At 35.1% G+C, this 19,913-nt stretch overlaps 1 protein-coding gene and 1 long non-coding RNA gene across 3 annotated transcripts in view; one reads left to right on the top strand and one right to left on the bottom strand.

The window, feature by feature from the left end:
- The window catches only part of LOC127855398 (dynein heavy chain domain-containing protein 1-like), a 269,484-nt gene extending 251,883 nt beyond the window's left edge, over nt 1–17,601 (bottom strand). For both annotated transcript variants that reach the window (XM_052390924.1, XM_052390922.1), the window contains exons 1-8: nt 17,533–17,601; nt 13,229–13,256; nt 7,934–8,105; nt 6,784–6,976; nt 3,649–3,750; nt 2,706–2,879; nt 1,503–1,590; nt 102–289 (exon numbers count right to left, since the gene is read on the bottom strand). In XM_052390924.1, the coding sequence (XP_052246884.1) occupies nt 102–289; nt 1,503–1,590; nt 2,706–2,879; nt 3,649–3,750; nt 6,784–6,976; nt 7,934–8,067 (879 nt within the window). In that variant the 5' untranslated portion in view covers nt 8,068–8,105; nt 13,229–13,256; nt 17,533–17,601. The remainder of the gene's footprint in view (nt 1–101; nt 290–1,502; nt 1,591–2,705; nt 2,880–3,648; nt 3,751–6,783; nt 6,977–7,933; nt 8,106–13,228; nt 13,257–17,532) is intronic.
- Nucleotides 14,588–16,691, top strand: LOC127855413 (uncharacterized). The gene is made up of 2 exons (XR_008037512.1): nt 14,588–14,882; nt 15,680–16,691. It is a non-coding gene; the product is annotated as an uncharacterized LOC127855413 (long non-coding RNA).
- Nucleotides 17,602–19,913: the final 2,312 nt, after the last annotated feature.

Genomic DNA, 19,913 nt, shown 5'->3' on the forward strand with positions numbered 1-19,913 from the left:
CTTGACCATACTGCGCTAGGCTGTATACATATAGCATAAGAACCATTTATGCAAGATGTGGATCATTTCATTTCCACAAAGAAAACAGAATGGATACCAACCTCTATCCTTGGGGTCTTCTTGAACTTCCTTTCTGCAGCAGTGTAGTTAGCAATGCCTGTGCGTGGTGTGAGCTTGTACCCACCCACCTCTTTCTCTGGGGATTTCTCGGGGCTGCCCTGGGGCTCAGGTATGTCAGTCTGCAGGGCCTGGGCCACTGGACCCAGCGTGTGGCTCCAGATAGACTCTCCTGTGGAACATGCATAGAAGGTGTGTAGAGGGGATTTTGTATTGGTTCTTGATAAAGATATACAGTATTTTTGCATCAGCCAATATACATGAAATGTACACATTTACTGTTAAAACCCCCCACAATAACAACAGAACATCACTGGAGCTAATGGATGCTCAGGAATAATGTGCTTTGCCAATATATGAGTTAATTACAAGCATGCAAACAAGAACGATGAGACAATTACTTTATGAAAAATAAACAAACCTGAACAATTACATTATGAGACATTGGAGCGGAATGAAGTTACAATATGCGCATGTTCACAATTAAGGAAGGATGCATAAAAACTTCAAAAAAAATATTTTGAAGATCACACGTGAAAAGTATTTATTATTTAAAGGGCAAGAACTACCTGAAAAATATCATTTGAGCAGAATAACCTGATGTGCATGTCCTTCTTAAAGAATACTGCATATAAAACTAAATCAAATTCATATAAGTTCATGAAATTTCATAATTTGATTTTAAAATGTAGTAATATTATTTAAAAGGTTATAACCCTCTTAAAAATAATTGGTGTGGATTGACATAACACTAAGCACATGTCCATCCTTTGCATACATCTATAATGATTGATGTGAACTTTCAACACATTTGGTTGATTTGTGTCATCATTAAAGTTTTATCTAATTCAGATAATAAGTGTCTGAGATATTGCACACAAGAAATAACCAGGCAAACAAATGAAAACATGATGATCATTTAGTAGGATGGTTCTGGGAAATTATTTCCTGACCACCACAAACTCAAAGTCATTAAATCAGAATGCTGGTGGACATACAAACCTTTGATTATATGCCACCTTATACGGGAGAGCATTAAAATGTATCACACACAATAAGAAAAGAAAAAACAAGAGCTGTGTATGTGAAACACAATGCCCTCTACTGCGCCACTTAGAAGCCAAATATTTGACCTTTGACCTTGACCTTTCACCACTCAAAATGTGCAGCTCCATGAGATACACATGCATGCCAAATATCAAGTTGCCATCATCAATAATGCAAAAGTTATGACCAAGGTTAAAGTTTTGGGACAGAGTGACAGACAGACAAAATGACAGACAGACAGGCCAAAAACAATATACCCCTGATCATTCGATCTGGGGTCATAATTATCTATAATAATTATTATAATGATTCTATATATTGATGTAACAAAATTTTACTTGTTGCCATGTCAACTGCCACTGCTGCAAGGGATTTTCTGAGGTCACCAAAGGTCAAGGGTTTGATCATCTTCAACTGCTCCTCAGTCTACAATGAAACACAATAGGTGACCTATGGAATGCAAACAAACACACAATATATTGAAGCTCTATAAGGTTATGGCAAATATAACTAAAAATATCACATACATTTGTACATTAAGCTATGCATTGAACAGAAACTTACTGACGCACATAAAAGACATTGTCAACAATGTCTGCTTGCATGAATCGATGAATGCACAGCCTTTCAAGATCAATGGTGTTTATCATGAACTCATATCATTGGACAATTGTCAAGTTCATTTGTGTTCATAATATGAAATAATACTTTAAAATATTTCATATAATTCTTATGGCATAATATACAATATTCAGCATTTTCTACAAGATGTGTGAAACTTTTAACTGTTACTAGCCACTTGAAAATATTTGACTGTAAAGAAAATTTGTACACAAGGAACAGAAGTCTGTATATATTTAACTAGAAGCCCTATAGTTACACTGTTGTTTTAGGTCTGACAGACATTCATAGGACATGAATGCTTTGGTCCTGAACGTTCAGTCAGGGTAATTAATGCCAGGACAGGTGTCACTTATGCAAATATCTTAACAAATATTAACTTATCTGCAAAAAAATATTATGTCTGTATACACAGTGGTAAAAAGTAAATCTCTAACCATTATTGACTAAATCAAACTAGTTCTATGTTATATGCCCAACACACAAAACAACCAATTCTCTGTGTTTTACTCCACAATCTCTTTAAATAATGAGATAAAAAAAACTTTTACATGTATGAATTACCTATGGCACACATTTTGATATCAAGGAGTAACATTTAATGTTAAAATACGCAATTTTATGTTGCCAGTTTTTCATTTTCCGTCATTTTATGTTAAGTTGTTCATGATGTCATAATGGAAAACATCATTTGACTTTATCAAAACATTGACACTATAATAAGTTGGATTAGAAAAAAAACATAATATAGGTATGCCAAAACATTATAAAGGAGTGAAACAGGGGACTTATTTTCACCAAGTATCCTGTTTTATGTATATAATGAGCACAAAACAACAATAAACCTAAGGATTTTTTTTCATTTAGGAAATTGTTCTCAAAGAAGCTTGAACTATGAACTATAGGCCCTGCCCTCTTACATTGATGTACATGGAATATGGGTTTGAGCCGTCTGGAAGATTCAGCAGGCTGGGTGGACTGGGAACCAAACTCCTCTTCTGACCTGGTGTCTCTGCAGACATACGCACTGACGGGATGGTCACACAGTAGTTGCGCACCTTCCTCTGGTTGGTGCTCCTTATCTGAGAGACCTCCTTAAAATCCAACATCAGAGGTGTTCAACATACATAAAAGAGGTGAAAATATCTATTACAAGCTCATAGCTCTGCAGGGCTACAGGGTGACATAACTTACTTTATAGATGCCCTTAATTTCACGTTTCACTTTTTTTCACCTACCATGACATGATTTTTCTCCACAAATATTTTAAATATCAAGCCGCTTTCATTATGTTTGGGGGCAAATAACGATATCAATATAAATATATCCATGCGCACACATATTGACTGGTTATTCTAAAACAGCATTATGATCAATGTTTTTTATATCTGTAGTAGTGAGCATCAACAAATCTAATAAGGTTGCTCCCAATCAAGCAACTGTTACAAAATGTGGTTACCCAACGGGTGCGGATTGTAGATACCATATTGGACCAGAGCAAAATTCAAGTCTCCACTTCAAGCAGGCAGTTGTAATTTTACACTACTGATAATATAATGATTACTAGCATATCTATTTACTGGCTTTTCAACATAAAATAAATAAAAATAGTAACAAAGTAAATCTCTGTAAGGAGAAAAATCTAAAGCAATAAAAAACAACTGAATCAACCAAATAGAAGAAAATCCCCAAAAATAATTATTTAAAGTTTTAATAGAAAATACTAATGATTTTGCTTGCACGTGATGGTGTAGATTTTGACTGCATGCTTGGTAGACACTAACATTGGCATAAGTTGTTTGTGACAAGTAATTTAATTCAAAAATACTGGCATTTTTAATCATGAAAAGCTGTCATATTTACATGTGGGAAGACTTTCTGTAGAGCATCAACTATATGCAGGTCAAACAATTTCTCCCTATGCAGCTGTGCATGGTATATCAGCCTCTCCAAATAGTGGTACAGCTGAAATCAAAAGGGAATGTATTTGTTAAACAATATTATTTTAAGTAGGGCTGCAACCGGTACCCGAAATATCCGATGATATCAGATCTAACCTCAGATTTGCAGGTACGGATCCACCCCTGGAAATTTGGCTCCAAATACATGTTTGTATTTATTTTCGTAGTTGTATGTAACCTAGCGCTGGTTTCACAAGTTTCATTTTTACACAGACTGGTTCTGTTTAAAAGATTTAAGATACGTATAACAGTCGATATTTATGTACATTTCACAGTCAAAAACGCATATCATCCGAAATCATTCGGCTTTAATTGTATAAAGTACCTATTTTCACGAACATGTAAAAGAAGGCCCCTGCAAATTGTGGAGAGATAAGCAGAACACACCCCTTTCTGGCACAGATAGCATCATGTTATGCAGGGAACTTTAATCTGCAGTTAGCTAAACCTACTCTCCACAGCAGGGGACACCTTGTCAGTGCTCATATGTAGTGTTTAATCCAGGCATAATCAGCATGGCGCCAGCCATGCCCCTTTTTTCAGAGCACCACTCTGACCCTTTCAAAGCCAATTAGCGCCACATGCCTTTTATCTGGATCCATATGTATCAAGTCTTATCTGCTTTTGCAATTGTGTGTTATCTCAGTGTCCACAAGATGTGAATATTAATGCATGACTGCGTATGGCGCAATTATAGAGGGCCTAGATGTTAATTGCGCGAGTTGGTATAAGCTCCAAATACAACATGTTAACTCCGCCTATGGCATTTTTGTGATGCATACATCATTTTGATTGGCTAAGCGGCATTTCCAATGGAAACCAATCAGAAAAAAAGAGTTTGTTCTTAAGAAAATAGCGTTGGTTTTGTGTAGACAAATAAATGATAGCCAGGTTTCTAAATGACAAACAACGATGACCCAAACTTCTGGCGCAGACTATTTATCTGAAATAAACCAGCAATAGTTGTTATCCAGTCCTCGCGTATGCCTGTTTTTTTTCGCTCACTTACATGAGGTACAAATAAAATTTACCTAAAGGACGTTATGTATTGTTATTCAAACTAGAATGATGCGAAAGCTTTTGTAAATATCAGAATATTTGTAAGACACATGGGCCGTAACGGTATAGATTGTTATTACTTAGAGATAGCCGAGTTTCCAATGCTGTATATTACAAGTCAAATCCTCGCCAATTTCAGGAACTTTTATATACATGTATAGCACTTTTTTGTTATTTAATGACTACCTGGTCCATGAGTGGCAAACCTGCATATACATGTACCGCGGTTTGTTTGACTCTCATTGTTACGAGGAACACGCGAATAGTTAACGCGGTTTGAAACTTTCTTTGTTCAATGTATCATTAATTAATGAATACAGACAAGATTAATAGTTAAAATATGGCATTTATTAAAGGCATTACGAAACACGTGTTATTTAGTGCATTCAGGGATGTATACATCCCTAATTCATTTAACCTTTTCATTCTTAAACGACGAGAGCGTTCGATATGAATGTGACGTCATTGCACAAATCAAATGCACTCTAGTCATAAACATCCGGAAAGTTTACTTTCAGTTTAGAGCTTCCATGATCAGTTACATTTTCGTGTTTGCATCCGATTTGAATGTTTTCCAAAAAATATAATAATAAAAGCACATGTCAACACAAAACCGGTGTATTTTAAGAACACAGTTCGCGTGAATTTTTCTTGAAAATGACATTTAAAATGTATAAATCCAAGTTTTAAGCTGTGATTAAGTTTCAAAAAGTTGAAAACACCCAATGTGCCCTTTGTAAGAAAATCGCCGTGCGAAATGCCTTTTTTAAAGTCATGCACCATGCCCCTCTGCCCTTCTAGATTAAACACTAATATGGTTTGCCTAGACCCGGTAAATGTTGATATTTGAAAACAAAATTCAAACTGTATGAACTGTAAAAATTGGATTTGTCAACAAGCAATGTATTAAGTGTTAAGGTTTTATTTTATCTCGACAATGCTATACAATGTTATAATACAATTTTGTATTGCCGTATAAAATTAACATTCTTCTTTTACCGGTTCTTAAGAAGAAAAAAACAGAAAAAATATGGTAAACAAGCGATGTGTTTGTGAAACACTATTTCCCCATATATTTGACCTTTGACCTTGAAGGATGACCTTGACCTTTCCACACTCAAAATGTGCAGCTCCATGAGATACACATGCATGCTAAATATCAAGTTGCCATCTCCAATACTGCAAAGTGTACATTAAATGAGCAATTTTTACCCGTATATTTGACCTTAAAGGATGACCTTGACCTTGACTTTTCACCACTTAAAATGTGCAGCTCAATAAGATACACATGCATGCCAAATATGAAGTTGCTATCTTCAATATTGCAAAAGTTATGGCAAATGTTAAAGTTGGGGCAATCAAACACACCAACAGACAGGGCAAAAACAATATGTCCCCCACTATAGTGGGTGGAGGACATAAAAAGTATTTTGTTACGTGTTTTTGTTAAATATGTTTTTTAGCCAAGTTATATTTCTAAAACATTTATTTCTTTAATTTGGACAGTAAAATTCTCATTTTCTCCTATTTGATGGAACTGGATCTGAAAAACTGCAAGAAACCTTATTTGTATTGGGATTCGGATCTGAACCAATTTTTTTGATTCGTTACAGCCCTTAATTTAAGCACTTAAAATTCTTTTTAATTCACTTTTCTCTAACAATTTAAAAATTCAAGATATTCTAGATAAATGTTTCCTTATCGAGAAATAATGAACTTTTGGAGTAGCAGCAGTTACAGAAAGTAACAGGTCGCCATGGCGTAGTGTGTAATGTGTCTGCCTGGCGACTGGCAGATCATCGGTTCAAACCCTACTGTGAAGTTATTCTTTATCTCTTCCTAAAGGACAGCAAGTACTGGCTCTACCCAGAAAATGGACTCAAAGGTGTTTCAGTAAGACTTTGTCTTTCGATGCAATTAAGCTTAAATAAATAGGTTTACAAATACAGTGAGTAATATAGACTGCAGTGGCACATACCTCATCCTTTATGTCATACATGTCCAGGTAAGAGCTGTAAGGCTCCAGGATGTCCATGACCTCTGTGAGGTACATCCAGCCGTGTCTGGTGTCCTGCTGAAGGCACGTGATGAACACAGGTATCAACTCCTGCTTGAGTGACCCCACGTCTGCCTCCGGTACCTCTGCCTCATGCTCAACATAATGGTTGATCCTGAATTGGCCACGTTGTATAGATAACAGACCTTTACACAGATATCATAGGGGCATGTAGTATAGAGAATAGGCTTTTACACAGATTTCCGAGCACAGACCTTAACACGTATGTCATAGGGGCAAGTAGTACCGACAACAGACCTTTACACAGACGTCAAAGCGGCATGTAGTACAGACAACAGACCTTTACACAGATGTCATAGGGGCATGTAGTATAGAGAATAGACTTTTACACAGATTTTGAGAACAGACCTTTACACAGATGTCATAGGGGCATGTAGTACACACAACAGACCTTTACACAGTTCTGTCATAGGGGCATGTAGTACAGACAACAGACCTTTACACAGACATCATAGGGGCATGTAGTACAGACAACAGACCTTTACACAGATGTCATTTGGGCACATAGAACAAACAACAGACCTTTACACAGATGTCATTGGGACACGTAGTATAGAGAACAGACCTAAAATACAAAGATGTCATTATGGCAAGTAGTATAAAAAACAGACCTTTACACAAATGTCATAAGGGCATGTAGTCAGACAACAGACCTTTGCACAGATGTCATTTACAAAAATGTCATAGGGGCATGTAGTATATAAAACAGACATTAACATCATAGGTGCACATAGTATAGAGAACAGACATTTACATAGATGTCAAAGGGGCACATAGTACAGAGAACAGACATTTACAGAGATGTCATAGCGGCACATAGTATAGAGAATAGACCTTTAAACGGATGTCATAAGGGCACATGGTATAGAGAACAAATCCTTACATGGATATCCATCATTGTTTAAATAATATGCCACAGCATTAAATTATCACACTTTAGTATTATGCATTAAGAAGTAAACAATTTCATATAAAATAAGGTGGACTGGGTTCAGGTTCAACAATCATGATTACTGAGAGGCATCCTGTGATGCTTCTGTTCCATACACACCTATTTCGGGCTTCCTTGGCCCACTCAGACGCCTGTTCCCTTGGGGTTGGTGGAGACGGGAGCTTTTCCTGACACACCAGACTGCTGGGGCCCTCACGCAGGGCAGGCAGCTTTGGGGATGTCTGGGTATCCATAGTGATGGACTAGACAAAGTGCTCTTGCTTTTTGTTACCTAAAACGGGTTGCAAATAACACATAGTATGTAGACTTGTTTCAAAAACAGAACTTTAATAATTTTATGATTTATAAAAAATATCATAAACAAGATGTGTTTGTGAAACACAATGTCCCCCTACCCCATATATTTGACCTTTGATCTTGAAGGATGTCCTTAACCTTTTACCACTCAAAATGTGCAGCTCTGTGAGATGCATGTGCATGCCAAATATCAAGTTGCTCTCTTCAATATTGCAAAAGTTATGGCCAATGTTAAAGTTTGACGCAAACAAACAAACCAACAAACAGACAGGGCAAAAAACAATATGTCCCCCACTGCCAGTATAGACTGGGGGACATAAAAATGGAATAGGCTAACATTTTTAGCTTACAATTAATGATGATATTATTATTATTATTTTGTATTTATATTTTTCTAAGATAAGGATTGCAGCCATCTAGCATCATTAGTTTTTGAGTAACATATGTGGAGACCAAAATGTAACAGGGTGAGAAAATTGTGCCACCACTTCGGGACTCAAACCCCAGAACCTTGCTAACAGAGCGAGTGCTCTCCCTACTGAGCTATCTGGGCCGCCACACAACTTCTCCCTTAACTTAACTAAGTTCTGACTGTGACCATCTAAATAACAGACAAGAGGAAATCTATATGCCCCCCCCCTCCTCCCACTCCCATCATCATTAGGTGAGGGCATAGAAAATATCTGTGTTTTTCAGGGACCTTTACTAGTTGTATCACATATCCACCACTTCCAAGTTTATTAAGATTGATATGAAAATCTGTTCTTTTGCATGGCAATCCAGAGAAACTACCAAAACAGACGCATTGTTGTTTTATGCTTCTTCACCATTTGTTCAATTAGAAAAATAAGAGGGAATTATTACGTTGTGATCTTTAAAAAATGATTTCATATACAAATTTTGAGCAAATCATTTTTAAAAACAATATCATGGGACCCCACTGTAGCGCGGTACTTGTCGAAAATCAATTACTTGCTTGCAAAAAGGCCGATATATTACCTAAAGTTTATATCCAATCCCTAAAAAAATCATTATTTCACAAAACAAGCGCATTTATTTTACTTTGGTGTGAGAATTAGAGACGTTAAAGCAGAAAGGTCATAACCTGTCAAATCGTCCGTGAAATCTAGGTCACTCCATTATATCGCCCTAATTTTACAAAAGGAAAATTTTTCAAGTATGGTGGGCAACAATTGCCATAAAAAATTTAATAAGGTACATAACATAGTTTGTTATCACTATAAACGGTGTAAATCACAGTTTTATCAAAAATAAGATTTTTAATCAGTTTTAACTTTTACACAGAGAATTAATCTGTGTTTTCAATCATAAGACTGTAAACATGTTTATTCACAATGTGGACACAGAAATTCAGTGTCCCTTCGTATTACTCTCACATTTGTACATAATTTCAAATGAGTCCAATGTGGGCATTTGTCACATTTTCCCCATGTTACCAATGTTATGTATGGAAAATTGTCAATGCCTGCAGGCTCAAAACTATTGCAAACGCAACATGATTCAGAGTCAGTCTCAATGTCCTCATCGCTGTTCGCATCCTCAGGACTCAAAATGGGCACTTGTTGTTTGCTGAGTCCAGATGTACTTGGTATAGGTGCCTTTTGTGTGTCCTTTTCTTTTACTTCAGGATCACCAGCGACTGCTGATTTGTTGGCTGCAGCTGTTAGCTGCTGAACATTCTTTTCGTCCATCATGTTGCCTGTTACTTTAAATGGAGGCACAAATCTTTTAGGCTTGGGCTTGACTGCCTGAGTGATTGTCTTTTTGGAAAAGAAATCAACAGCTGGATATTCAGAAGCTTGTTTGGCATCACCAGCATTCTGCATCAAGTTTGGTGTTCCTTCACTTGGTGTTGTTGGTTCCATGGTTATATCCGGTTTATCAAAGATTGCAGATGGTGCTATCTGGGAGTGACTAATTGCTAATTTGTTGTATGGTGATATTCCAGTCTTCTTGAATGCTGATATTAAATTTTCTGGAGAAAGTGCTTTCAGATAGGGCTTTGCTGTAAGTTGGGCAATATTGTATTTGGTGATGTTCAAGCCAGGATTTAACTTGATGAAGTGCTGATACTCTTGATAGTATATGTTTTTGAAGGGCCCGAAAATGCCTACATCCAGGGGCTGGGTTACATGACTTGAGTGTGGAGGCAGAACAAAAAGGATGACATTGTTCACTTTTGCCCATTCAGCCAATGTTAATGAAATGTGTGAGCGGTGACCATCGTACAATATGAGTGTGGGATGTTCGCTGTCTGTAGGAACATAGGCAATGAAATGTTTCGTCAGATAGTTCAAAAACACTGATGTATTGGACCATCCAGACTTCGACATCTCCCCTGCTGACCCTGGACATGCTCCATTCAAAAATTCATCATTCCAGCGTTGTCCTGGGAAGACATAGTATGGTGGAACACTTTGACCAGCAGCATTACCAGCTGCTATGATGGTTACTGTGGATGATCTTGCAGAGGTTATATTTTGTGGCACAGTGTCCTTTGCAGATGATTTTTAGTGGGGTGTGTTCACCGTTGACACCAGATTCGTCAATATTGAATATCTTCTGAGGTTTATCTATTATTTTGTTCTCTGTTAGTACATTGAAAAGTTCATCATAGTATTTATTTAGTGTTTCTCTTGATGTTTTCGCTCTTGAAAGATCCAGTTTTTGAGGTTTTGATGACTTCAGTTCAGGCCAGCGTTTGCAAAATCCATAAAACCAGTTGTCACTAAGGCATTTTTGGTCCTACTTCATTGTCTTTCCCAAAGACTCAGCATAATCTCTCCCCATATATTGTACTGATTTCTTGGTGTACCCAAATCCAATTTCAGCCATATAGGTCACGTGGTCGTACAACTTCTTTTCTTCCTCTATTGTGAAAATGGTCTCGTGACCAACCTTTGCCTCAACATCAACGCGACCTTTAATTCTATCCCTAAGGGTTGTTTCTGGTACAGCAAACATCCTTGAGGCTCTGTACGCAGAAACACCACCCAAAGTGGCCTCATACGCCCTCTGGAGATTTTCTCTGTCATACAAGAGACACTGTTTTTTTGGTTGAGGTTCCTGAAAAAGAGAACAAAATTATAAATTCAAATTCTCTTATATTGTCATGCAAGCAAAATCAATTCTAAAATTTGCATTTGCAAATTATTGCTTAAATTTGCACATAATTTTTTAATATATGACAACTATGCGCTTCCGTAGATTTTTTATTCAACAGCGGAAGTGACGTGACTGTCAAACTTTACAGACGACCGCAAACTGTCAAAAGTATTTTTAGGAAAGTTAACACTTTTAAAGACAAACTCTGCAAGAAAATTATGAAATCAATTAGAAAATCATTTCCGATACATAAATAAAACAACTTACCGCGACTCGGAACATCTTTTCGCCGGAAATATGTCAAAAAGAAAACGAAAGTAAGGAGTTACTAATGTAAACAACCGCTAGGTGGCAGTGGAAGCGAAATATTCAGAGTTATAAGAATAGCGCGATACAATGAATGCCACGATACAGTGGGGTCCGAGTATATATTCCTTCTTTTTTAAAAATTAAATCAAACCTTAATACACACATATTTGACATACCATCAAAATAGAAAGTAAAACAAGGCCATATCATTTTAAATAATTGGTTTTTAAGATGCAAAAATAAATAAATATCACAGCTATTTTCAAGCCCTGTCTGTAAATATGTTTTTCAAAACTCAATTAAACTCTAAAAATTCAATTAAAGGGGCCTTTTCACAGATTTTGGCATTTTTTTAACTTATTCATTAAATGCTTTATATTGATAAAAGTAAACATTGGATCGTAAAAGATCCAGTAAAAAATCAAGAAAAAAAATTAAAAAAGGAAAAGAACATTGCCCGGAGCAGGTTTCGAACCAGTGACCTCTGGAGTCCTGCCAGAGTCCTGAAGTAAAAACGCTTTAGCCTACTGAGCTATTCCGCCGAGTACACATTCTTGACGTATTTTATACCTTATATAAGCAATCTTCGTAGTTTCACAAAATTTAACGACAAAAACAGAACTCTCCAAATTATTAAGATAAGATAAGATAAGATAAGATTTATTTTGAGTCAGCAAGGGTTAAACAACAAACATAAGCTCAGACAGCTTGTACAACCGACTATAAAACATGATAAATAAGAAATAACAAGTGTATAAAAGCTGAAAGACTGGAAACAATTTGTTCTACAATTAAAAGGCAGATATACATATAAATATATAGCATGATATTACAACATCAGATATGGTATTAAAAAATTTAGATTTGTTTACATTAAAAGTCAGATAATTTTTTAAGAGAAAGAATAAAATATCAACTAGACACAGCATGCAGAGCATAAAAAACATATCAAGCATAAAGAGCATACATAGCATGCAGAGCATACAAATCGTACGGAGCGTACAAAGCAACCAGAGTATACAAAGCGTAGGGCACATAAAGTATACATAGCATACATAGCAATTCAACGCAAATAAAGCACATAAAGCATGCCAGGCATACAAAATATACTAGGCATACACAGCACACAAAAATACACCTAGCAAACAAGGCATATAGAGTATATAGAGCAAGAAACACATGCAAAGCACACAAAGTATACATGCAAACAATGCATATAAAGTATATAAAGCACACAAAAACATGCAAAGCACACAAAGTGTACAAAGCATACAGATCACACAAAGCATATAAAGCATATAGGGCCTACAAAGCATATATAGCATGCAAAGCACACAAAGCATACAAAGCTAAGAAAAACACTAACAGCATATAACATTTAAGTAAAAATAAAGCATATAGAGCATGCTAAGCAACCAAAGCACACAAAGCTAAGCAAAACTGACACTATATAACATTATAGCAGAAAATGTACTTAAAACTAAGTGATGTGATGCTCCCTTCCTGTGGAAATCCCATTCAGTCTACAGCATTTGCACCTACAGATTTTTCCATTCCATGTCCCAATTAAAGTTTTAAATTGCGAAAAATTTGTACATTTTCTAAAATCTTCTGGTAGGGAGTTCCACAGCGAGGGGGCAGCATATCAAAAAGAATTTTTACCATATGTTGTTGTGCGTACCTGTGGTATCTGTAAAATATTGGTATATCTAAAATTTATGGTTGACTGTCTCTTAACAATTAAATCATTTAACAAAGGTGGAGAGATTTCATTTATGATTTTAAATGTTTCAATAGCCATTGATCTTATACGTCTTATTTGCAAGGACGGAAGGTCTACCTTTTGTAAAAGATCGATATATTGAGTGCTATAGTCGGTGTATATAAAACGAATTGCCCTTTCTTGAATTTTTTCCATCTTTTTAATATTAGTTTCTGAACAGAAATGCCAGGTCATTGGGCAAAAATTAAAATTTGATAATACAAAGGTATGGAAAATTAAAAGCTTGCTTTTTACACTTAAATTTCTACCAACTCTTTTTAAGATGTTAATTTGAGTGGCTGCCTTCTTACATAATCCTTGTATATGAGTATCAAAATTTAGTTTATAGTCTATGTCAATACCAAGTAGTTTAACAACTTTTTCACAAGTTATAGTAGCATCACCTATCTTAAATGACGGTTTTTTACAAGAAGTTAATTTGCCTATTGCAAAAGATTGAAATTTGTCAGGGTTAGCTTGCATCTTGTTAAAATGAAACCAATCAATAAGAATGTTACTTTCATGTTGTAAAACACTTATAAGTTCATCAAAGTTTGTTGTGTAAAATGAAAGAGTATTATCATCTGCATAATTGTAAAGGGTAGATTTGTTTATAAAATAGAAAATATCATTAATAAAGACATTGAACAGTAAGGGCCCCAGGATAGACCCTTGGGGTACTCCTTTTGTTATACTGGCCCATGAACTAACTGTATCTTCAATCGTTTATAATTTTTAGGTTTTAAAATCGTCAAAAGATGCATATAATGGCTATATTAGAGCATGGTTAATGTTCAGTATTACTGTTTCCTCACAAATATCATAACTAAAACGAAAACTTGCGAATCTGAAACAACTTTTTTCAATTTTGTCAATTTACCAAAGCGTGAAAAGATCCCTTTAAAGGCAGACCAAAAAATAATAACAAAAAGGTTGTTAACAGTATATTGGTTCTAAAATAATAGTAGATCTTAAGTGAATTAATTGAATTCCTTACAAAAAACTTCATTTCCAAAAATGTCATAATAGAAGAGGATTATTACATATCCCAGTGTGACCCAAATTCGACGATGTAACGGTTACATGAAGCAATATTTAGCAAATAATGAAAGAAATAACGAAATGTTTCAAAGCTCAAAATAATAATTTAAACCCGGCTGTATTACTTTGAAATGATTCCAAGACAATAATTATCCATTAAATCAATACAAATAGAACATCGTCGAATTTAGGTGTAGTCGAATTTGGGTTGCGGTACAGTCGATCGGGTAGTTCCGGATCTCGGGTAATTCCGAATCAACTCTATGATTTAATTAAAATATTAGTCTAAAAGATATTGCCATATCAATATAACTGTGATTTTTGGAAAATGTGATCAATTTCAAGCAATAACACAGTTTTGCTTCTTATTTCAACGGTGTTTTCATTGAAAATCACACTTTGGTAACTATCACAGTCGTGTCATTTTACCGTCGCACTGTTTATCAATAACACGCGTCAACAATTAAAAGACGATTTAGAAGCACATTTCCTTGGTAAATGCTTGTACATTTGGTATGAATTTGTTTATTTATTATCATTTTTAAATTCCTGCGAGTGATTTAAGTATATGTTTATGATTTATGGTAATAAAAGCATGGACATTGCACCTCGTGTACATGTCAGTTGCGGATCAGCTGATTGGGGAAAATCTCAAAACAGTTTATTATTGTTTAAATACTGTGTTAGTAATATTTTAAAGCTCTAGCTACCACAAAAGTTTATAATATATATATATATATATATATATATATATATATATATATATATGAAATGAAGAGTGCCTAGTTTCTCATAAAGTTGATACAATGTTTCATTTGAATTATTTAATTATAATACTATTTTGTGACTTCAATGTCGAGAAATACAGAGAATACGATTGAATTTTGTTTATTTTGTCTGTCTTTCTGCCCTAAAACTTTAACCTTGCTCATAAAATGAAACTTTATGGACCTGGTTCTCCAAACTTTACATGTTCTTGCATCTGATTGAGATCTATTATGCAAACCAGTTATGAGGCATAAGGTCTAAGTCACAAGGTCAAGGCTAACACATGCAGTAAGCATTTGTTGAATGCATCTTGGTTTGTTTGTATGTTTATGTGTTTAGTATTTTTAAAATAAGTTATAACATTTAAATGTATAATAGCGGAGTAATAAAAAACCAGCGGAGTGCTAAAATCTGTACTCTAGAAAAAATTTATGGATTAATAAATGATGGTAATATGTTACTTGTGCTGGAAGGAGATTGGTAATATTTTAAATATTTATCCAATTTTTAATGTGCATTTATGCTGTGATTTTGCATTTCAGATAATTGTCAAGTTGGACGGATGGGTCCTAAAAAGCACGGGTGCTCTGCACAGTCATTGGCAAAGAGGCTGAAGCGGATACTTTTATATATTTTTACATTATTGTGATCCTATTATTGTTAAATGTTGCCATAATATGTTATTTACCAAACATTTAACTTGATATCTAGTATTGTCTTCCATTTCTTTACCATTATTATCCCAGAGGTACTGGTTTATGTTGTTGTTGCTTTTTATACTTTTATTACATTATTTTACATTATTGTGATCATATTATTGTTACATGTTATCATACTATGTTATTTACCAAAAAAGTAACTTGATATCTAGTATTGTTTTCCATTTCTTTAGCAAATTTATTCTAGAGGCACTGGTTTATGTTATACTTTTTATGGATGCTTTTATATATTTTTACATTATTGTGATCCTATTATTAGCAAATGCATTCCAGAGGTACTTGTTTATGTTCAGTTGTCATTTTTATGCCCCCGGATCGAATGATCGGGGCATATTGTGTTTGGCCAGTCTGTCATTCTGTCCCAAAACTTTAACCTTAGTTAAAGTTTTTTGATAACTTTTGCAATATTTAAGACAGAAACTTGATATTTGGCATGTATGTGTATCTCATGGAGCTGCACATTTTGAGTGGTGAAAGGTCAAGGTCATCGTTCAAGGTCAAAGAAGCTAATCCAAGGAAGTAATAAGCTTTAAAGGGCGATAATTATCTGTACCTGCCAAATGAACAAAAAACAAAGCGGCGCAATAGGGGGCATTGTGTTCCTGACAAACACATCTCTTGTTATAAATACATTTATATAAAGTTCTGTATTTTTTAGGACCTTAGTTATAAACATATTTTCTAGTCATACATAAAATGTTCTAGTCATAAGCATATATGTCATATTTTCATACAGTTTGTACATTATTGTGATTCTATTGTTGTTAAATGTTATTATATTATGTTATTTCCCAAGAAGGTATCTTGAGTTTATCAATAAATTGCTTGTATTGAGTATTTGTGCTTGTTTTATATAACCAATAATACAGAGGAATCCATTTCAAATCAAAACATAAATACTTTCCAACAGCTTTATTCTCCTGTGTACAGTCATACACCCCATAATGTTTTTAAATTGTCAGACAGTTATTAAACTGAAACAAACGAACCTATCTGATGTTTTATTTAATACATGCATCATTTGTTTTGACAGTCAAAATAATTGTTGACAGTCAAAATAAGTTTTGAGATGATCCCTGACCTACATCTTCCAAATAGTCCGAGTGATCCGAAATTACCGCACTCGATTCAGAACTAGCCGACTTTATGCAAGCGAATAAGTTCAAATTGGCATCAGAAATGTATTGATAAGTATTAATAAATTAATATGGCCTGAAAGATGAAATATTTTGCCTCAACAATCCAAGTTTTTTGAAAGCAATTGCTTTATTTTAAAAATATTTACACCATTATTTACGTTAGTGATCCGGAACTACCCGACCGACTGTAGGATATGTGAAGATGTGAAAATAGTTGCCAGTTATCACACAAGTGAATTCATGCATACACAAATGTCACAAACTCAGGTGTAAACAGTTCACTCCATTGTCAAGTGTGCACATTAAAAAATGCGTAACTCAAGAGAAGCCCCGGACTGCGAAAGTTAAGTGGAATAAAATCTAAATAAAAACTGTTTACAATACCCCACCCACTAAGTTACTGTGCCAAACGGGCACCTGTAAGGGATTTTACTTTCTAATAAATTCCAAACTAACTGGATTTATAATTTTTTTGAAAAGTCAGATTTTACGCCTGCTTAATATTGAAAAATCAAAATACAATATTAGGCTGCTTACATATAAAATTTTGCGATGAACTTATTAATATTCAAAGCGTCTGTTGCCAGGTCGCCATTTTGTAGGCTAACAAGCATCGATTGTTGAGTCAAAGAGAAGGAAACTTGCAAATATTATAGGCAACGAAAGTACAATGTTATTTGTAAAATATTTTATGATGACAGACAATACAATAGCACATTATTTACGACATATCTTTAAGATAATATTGCCGTTTTTTGCATGTAAACAGGGACCTTTAAAAACCAGCAACCTATAGGTCCCTGTCTATTACGATAACAAAATTTATTTGAAGACAAAGGCTTAATACACCGATACGCGGTATCCCCAGTATATTATCATCATTAAAGTTAATTCAATTTGAAAAAAAATGTTTCTTTTGTCTTTTGCTTCAGATATCTCGTCGTTGAAATGATGCGTTTTATGCTAGCTCTAGACTCGACTAGAGACGGCTTTGAAATCAAACAAACTACAAAGTTACTTCTATTACATGTATGTGACATCAATAAGGAATAAACTCTTAACATTACAATACAGTATCGTAACTCACAAACACACACAACCATATATGGCTAACAGTTCTCAATAACAAAAAACATCGTACTAAATGGCATAACTTTTATTTTACATTAGTTTCTTTAATTTGCTTATTTTATCAATAATTTCAGTTTTTTTAAGAAATACAAAAAACACCGGAAAACCACTGAGCACATCTAAGAAATATACATAAATAAAGCGATCGGAAATGCCTGCAACGTATTTGCAAATGTCGATATAAAATAACATAAAAATAAGGTATAAAATAACATAAAAGTAAGGTAAACTGTATATAATTCATTTGTGAATCGACACTTATGAACGAGACTCTTATTTTTGGATTATTGACGCAAAGCGGCAATAATACACAGTAGCCAATCTTCAGCCTAATTTGCATATTACTGCAAACTTCGGAGCACTTCTGTCTACGCCGCAGAACTAACTCTCTGTTAACGCAATTTGACGATAAAAGCCGTTACCGAGAAAAAGTATCCGAATGTACTATAATCGATTCACACAGGCGATATTTTGTTTGTATATCTCTTTTTAATACTTTCCTATTGTTGTGAAAATGTTAGTACATGCGCATTGAAAATGCACGGAAATAGCCGATATGAAAATGCACGGAAATAGCCGATCATATCGGCTATTTCCGTTATTTAACGGTGAATAGGTTGTCAAATAGTACGGGGTTAACATGTACACAATGTCTTGCTAAGCTTTTCTTTTTGAGGATATGTAGTAACAAAATGACAAACCCAATTATTTTTTAACGTTCAGTCTATCTAACGGTCACCGGGTCAAATCTTAGAAAATCCTAACAACCACAGAGGCACAATTTTAATCCAATCTTTATGAAACTTGGTCAAAATGTTTGTCTATGAAATCTGTGTTATATGAGGTAAAAAAAAACTAGGCCTAAGAGTCAAATCTTAAAAAATATTATAACCCACTGTAAATGCCACAAGTTTGATCCAATCTTCATGATACTTGGTCAATTTGCCTCATATGATACTTTGAACTAGTTCGAATCTGGGTCTTGTGGGGTCAAAAACTAGCTCACATGGTCAAATCAAAATAAAGATTTACATGAGCGTGCCACAAAAGCCTCTTCTGTGTATGCAGCAGCACGCAAACGCGCGTAAGTAAAATACGTGTTCTTCACCAGCTGGTCCGAGACTAGTAACACACTAAACATCGCAGTGGCGAAGACAGGGTTCAGAAACTTGAATGTTTTTCTAAATGAACTTAGTTTCCTTTTGAATCAGGGCCACGTTGTCACAGGCAGCAGTATCATAAAAAAAAATTTGCCCCCCCCCCCCGGACCATACCCCCCCCCCCCCCCCAAGCTTACCCCAGGGGTTCCAGATTGTTAAATGTACACCTATTGTGTATGGTTTAACTTTCCAACAACGAACATTGACAAAAAATAACAGTTTAAAAAAATACCCCTCTTATAGGTATTGTATATATAATAACTATACGAGGGTTATTTTTTCAAACTGTGTATTTTTGTCAATATTCGTTGTTGAAAAGTCAAACCATACACAATAGTTCGGGGGGGGGGGGGAGGTAGGGTCCCCGGGGGGGGGGTAGGGTCCCCGGGGGGGGGGGCAAATTTATGATACTGCTGCCTGTGCACGTTGTGAGATTTCATGTCAATAATCCACCAGTACTTTCAGTGCTTTGATTCTATAAGCAATGATTACTTAAGTTCCATAAGCAATAAAAGTCCGAATTAGCCTGGTCAACATTGGGCCGAATAAGTTTAATGTCGAATCGACCTAAATTTTCCGTCTGGGGTGAAAAAGCTTGCTACCGATATTTTTTTCGGGGTACGAACT

Source organism: Dreissena polymorpha, chromosome 13 (assembly GCF_020536995.1).
Source record: "Dreissena polymorpha isolate Duluth1 chromosome 13, UMN_Dpol_1.0, whole genome shotgun sequence".
Lineage (NCBI taxonomy): Eukaryota > Metazoa > Mollusca > Bivalvia > Myida > Dreissenidae > Dreissena > Dreissena polymorpha.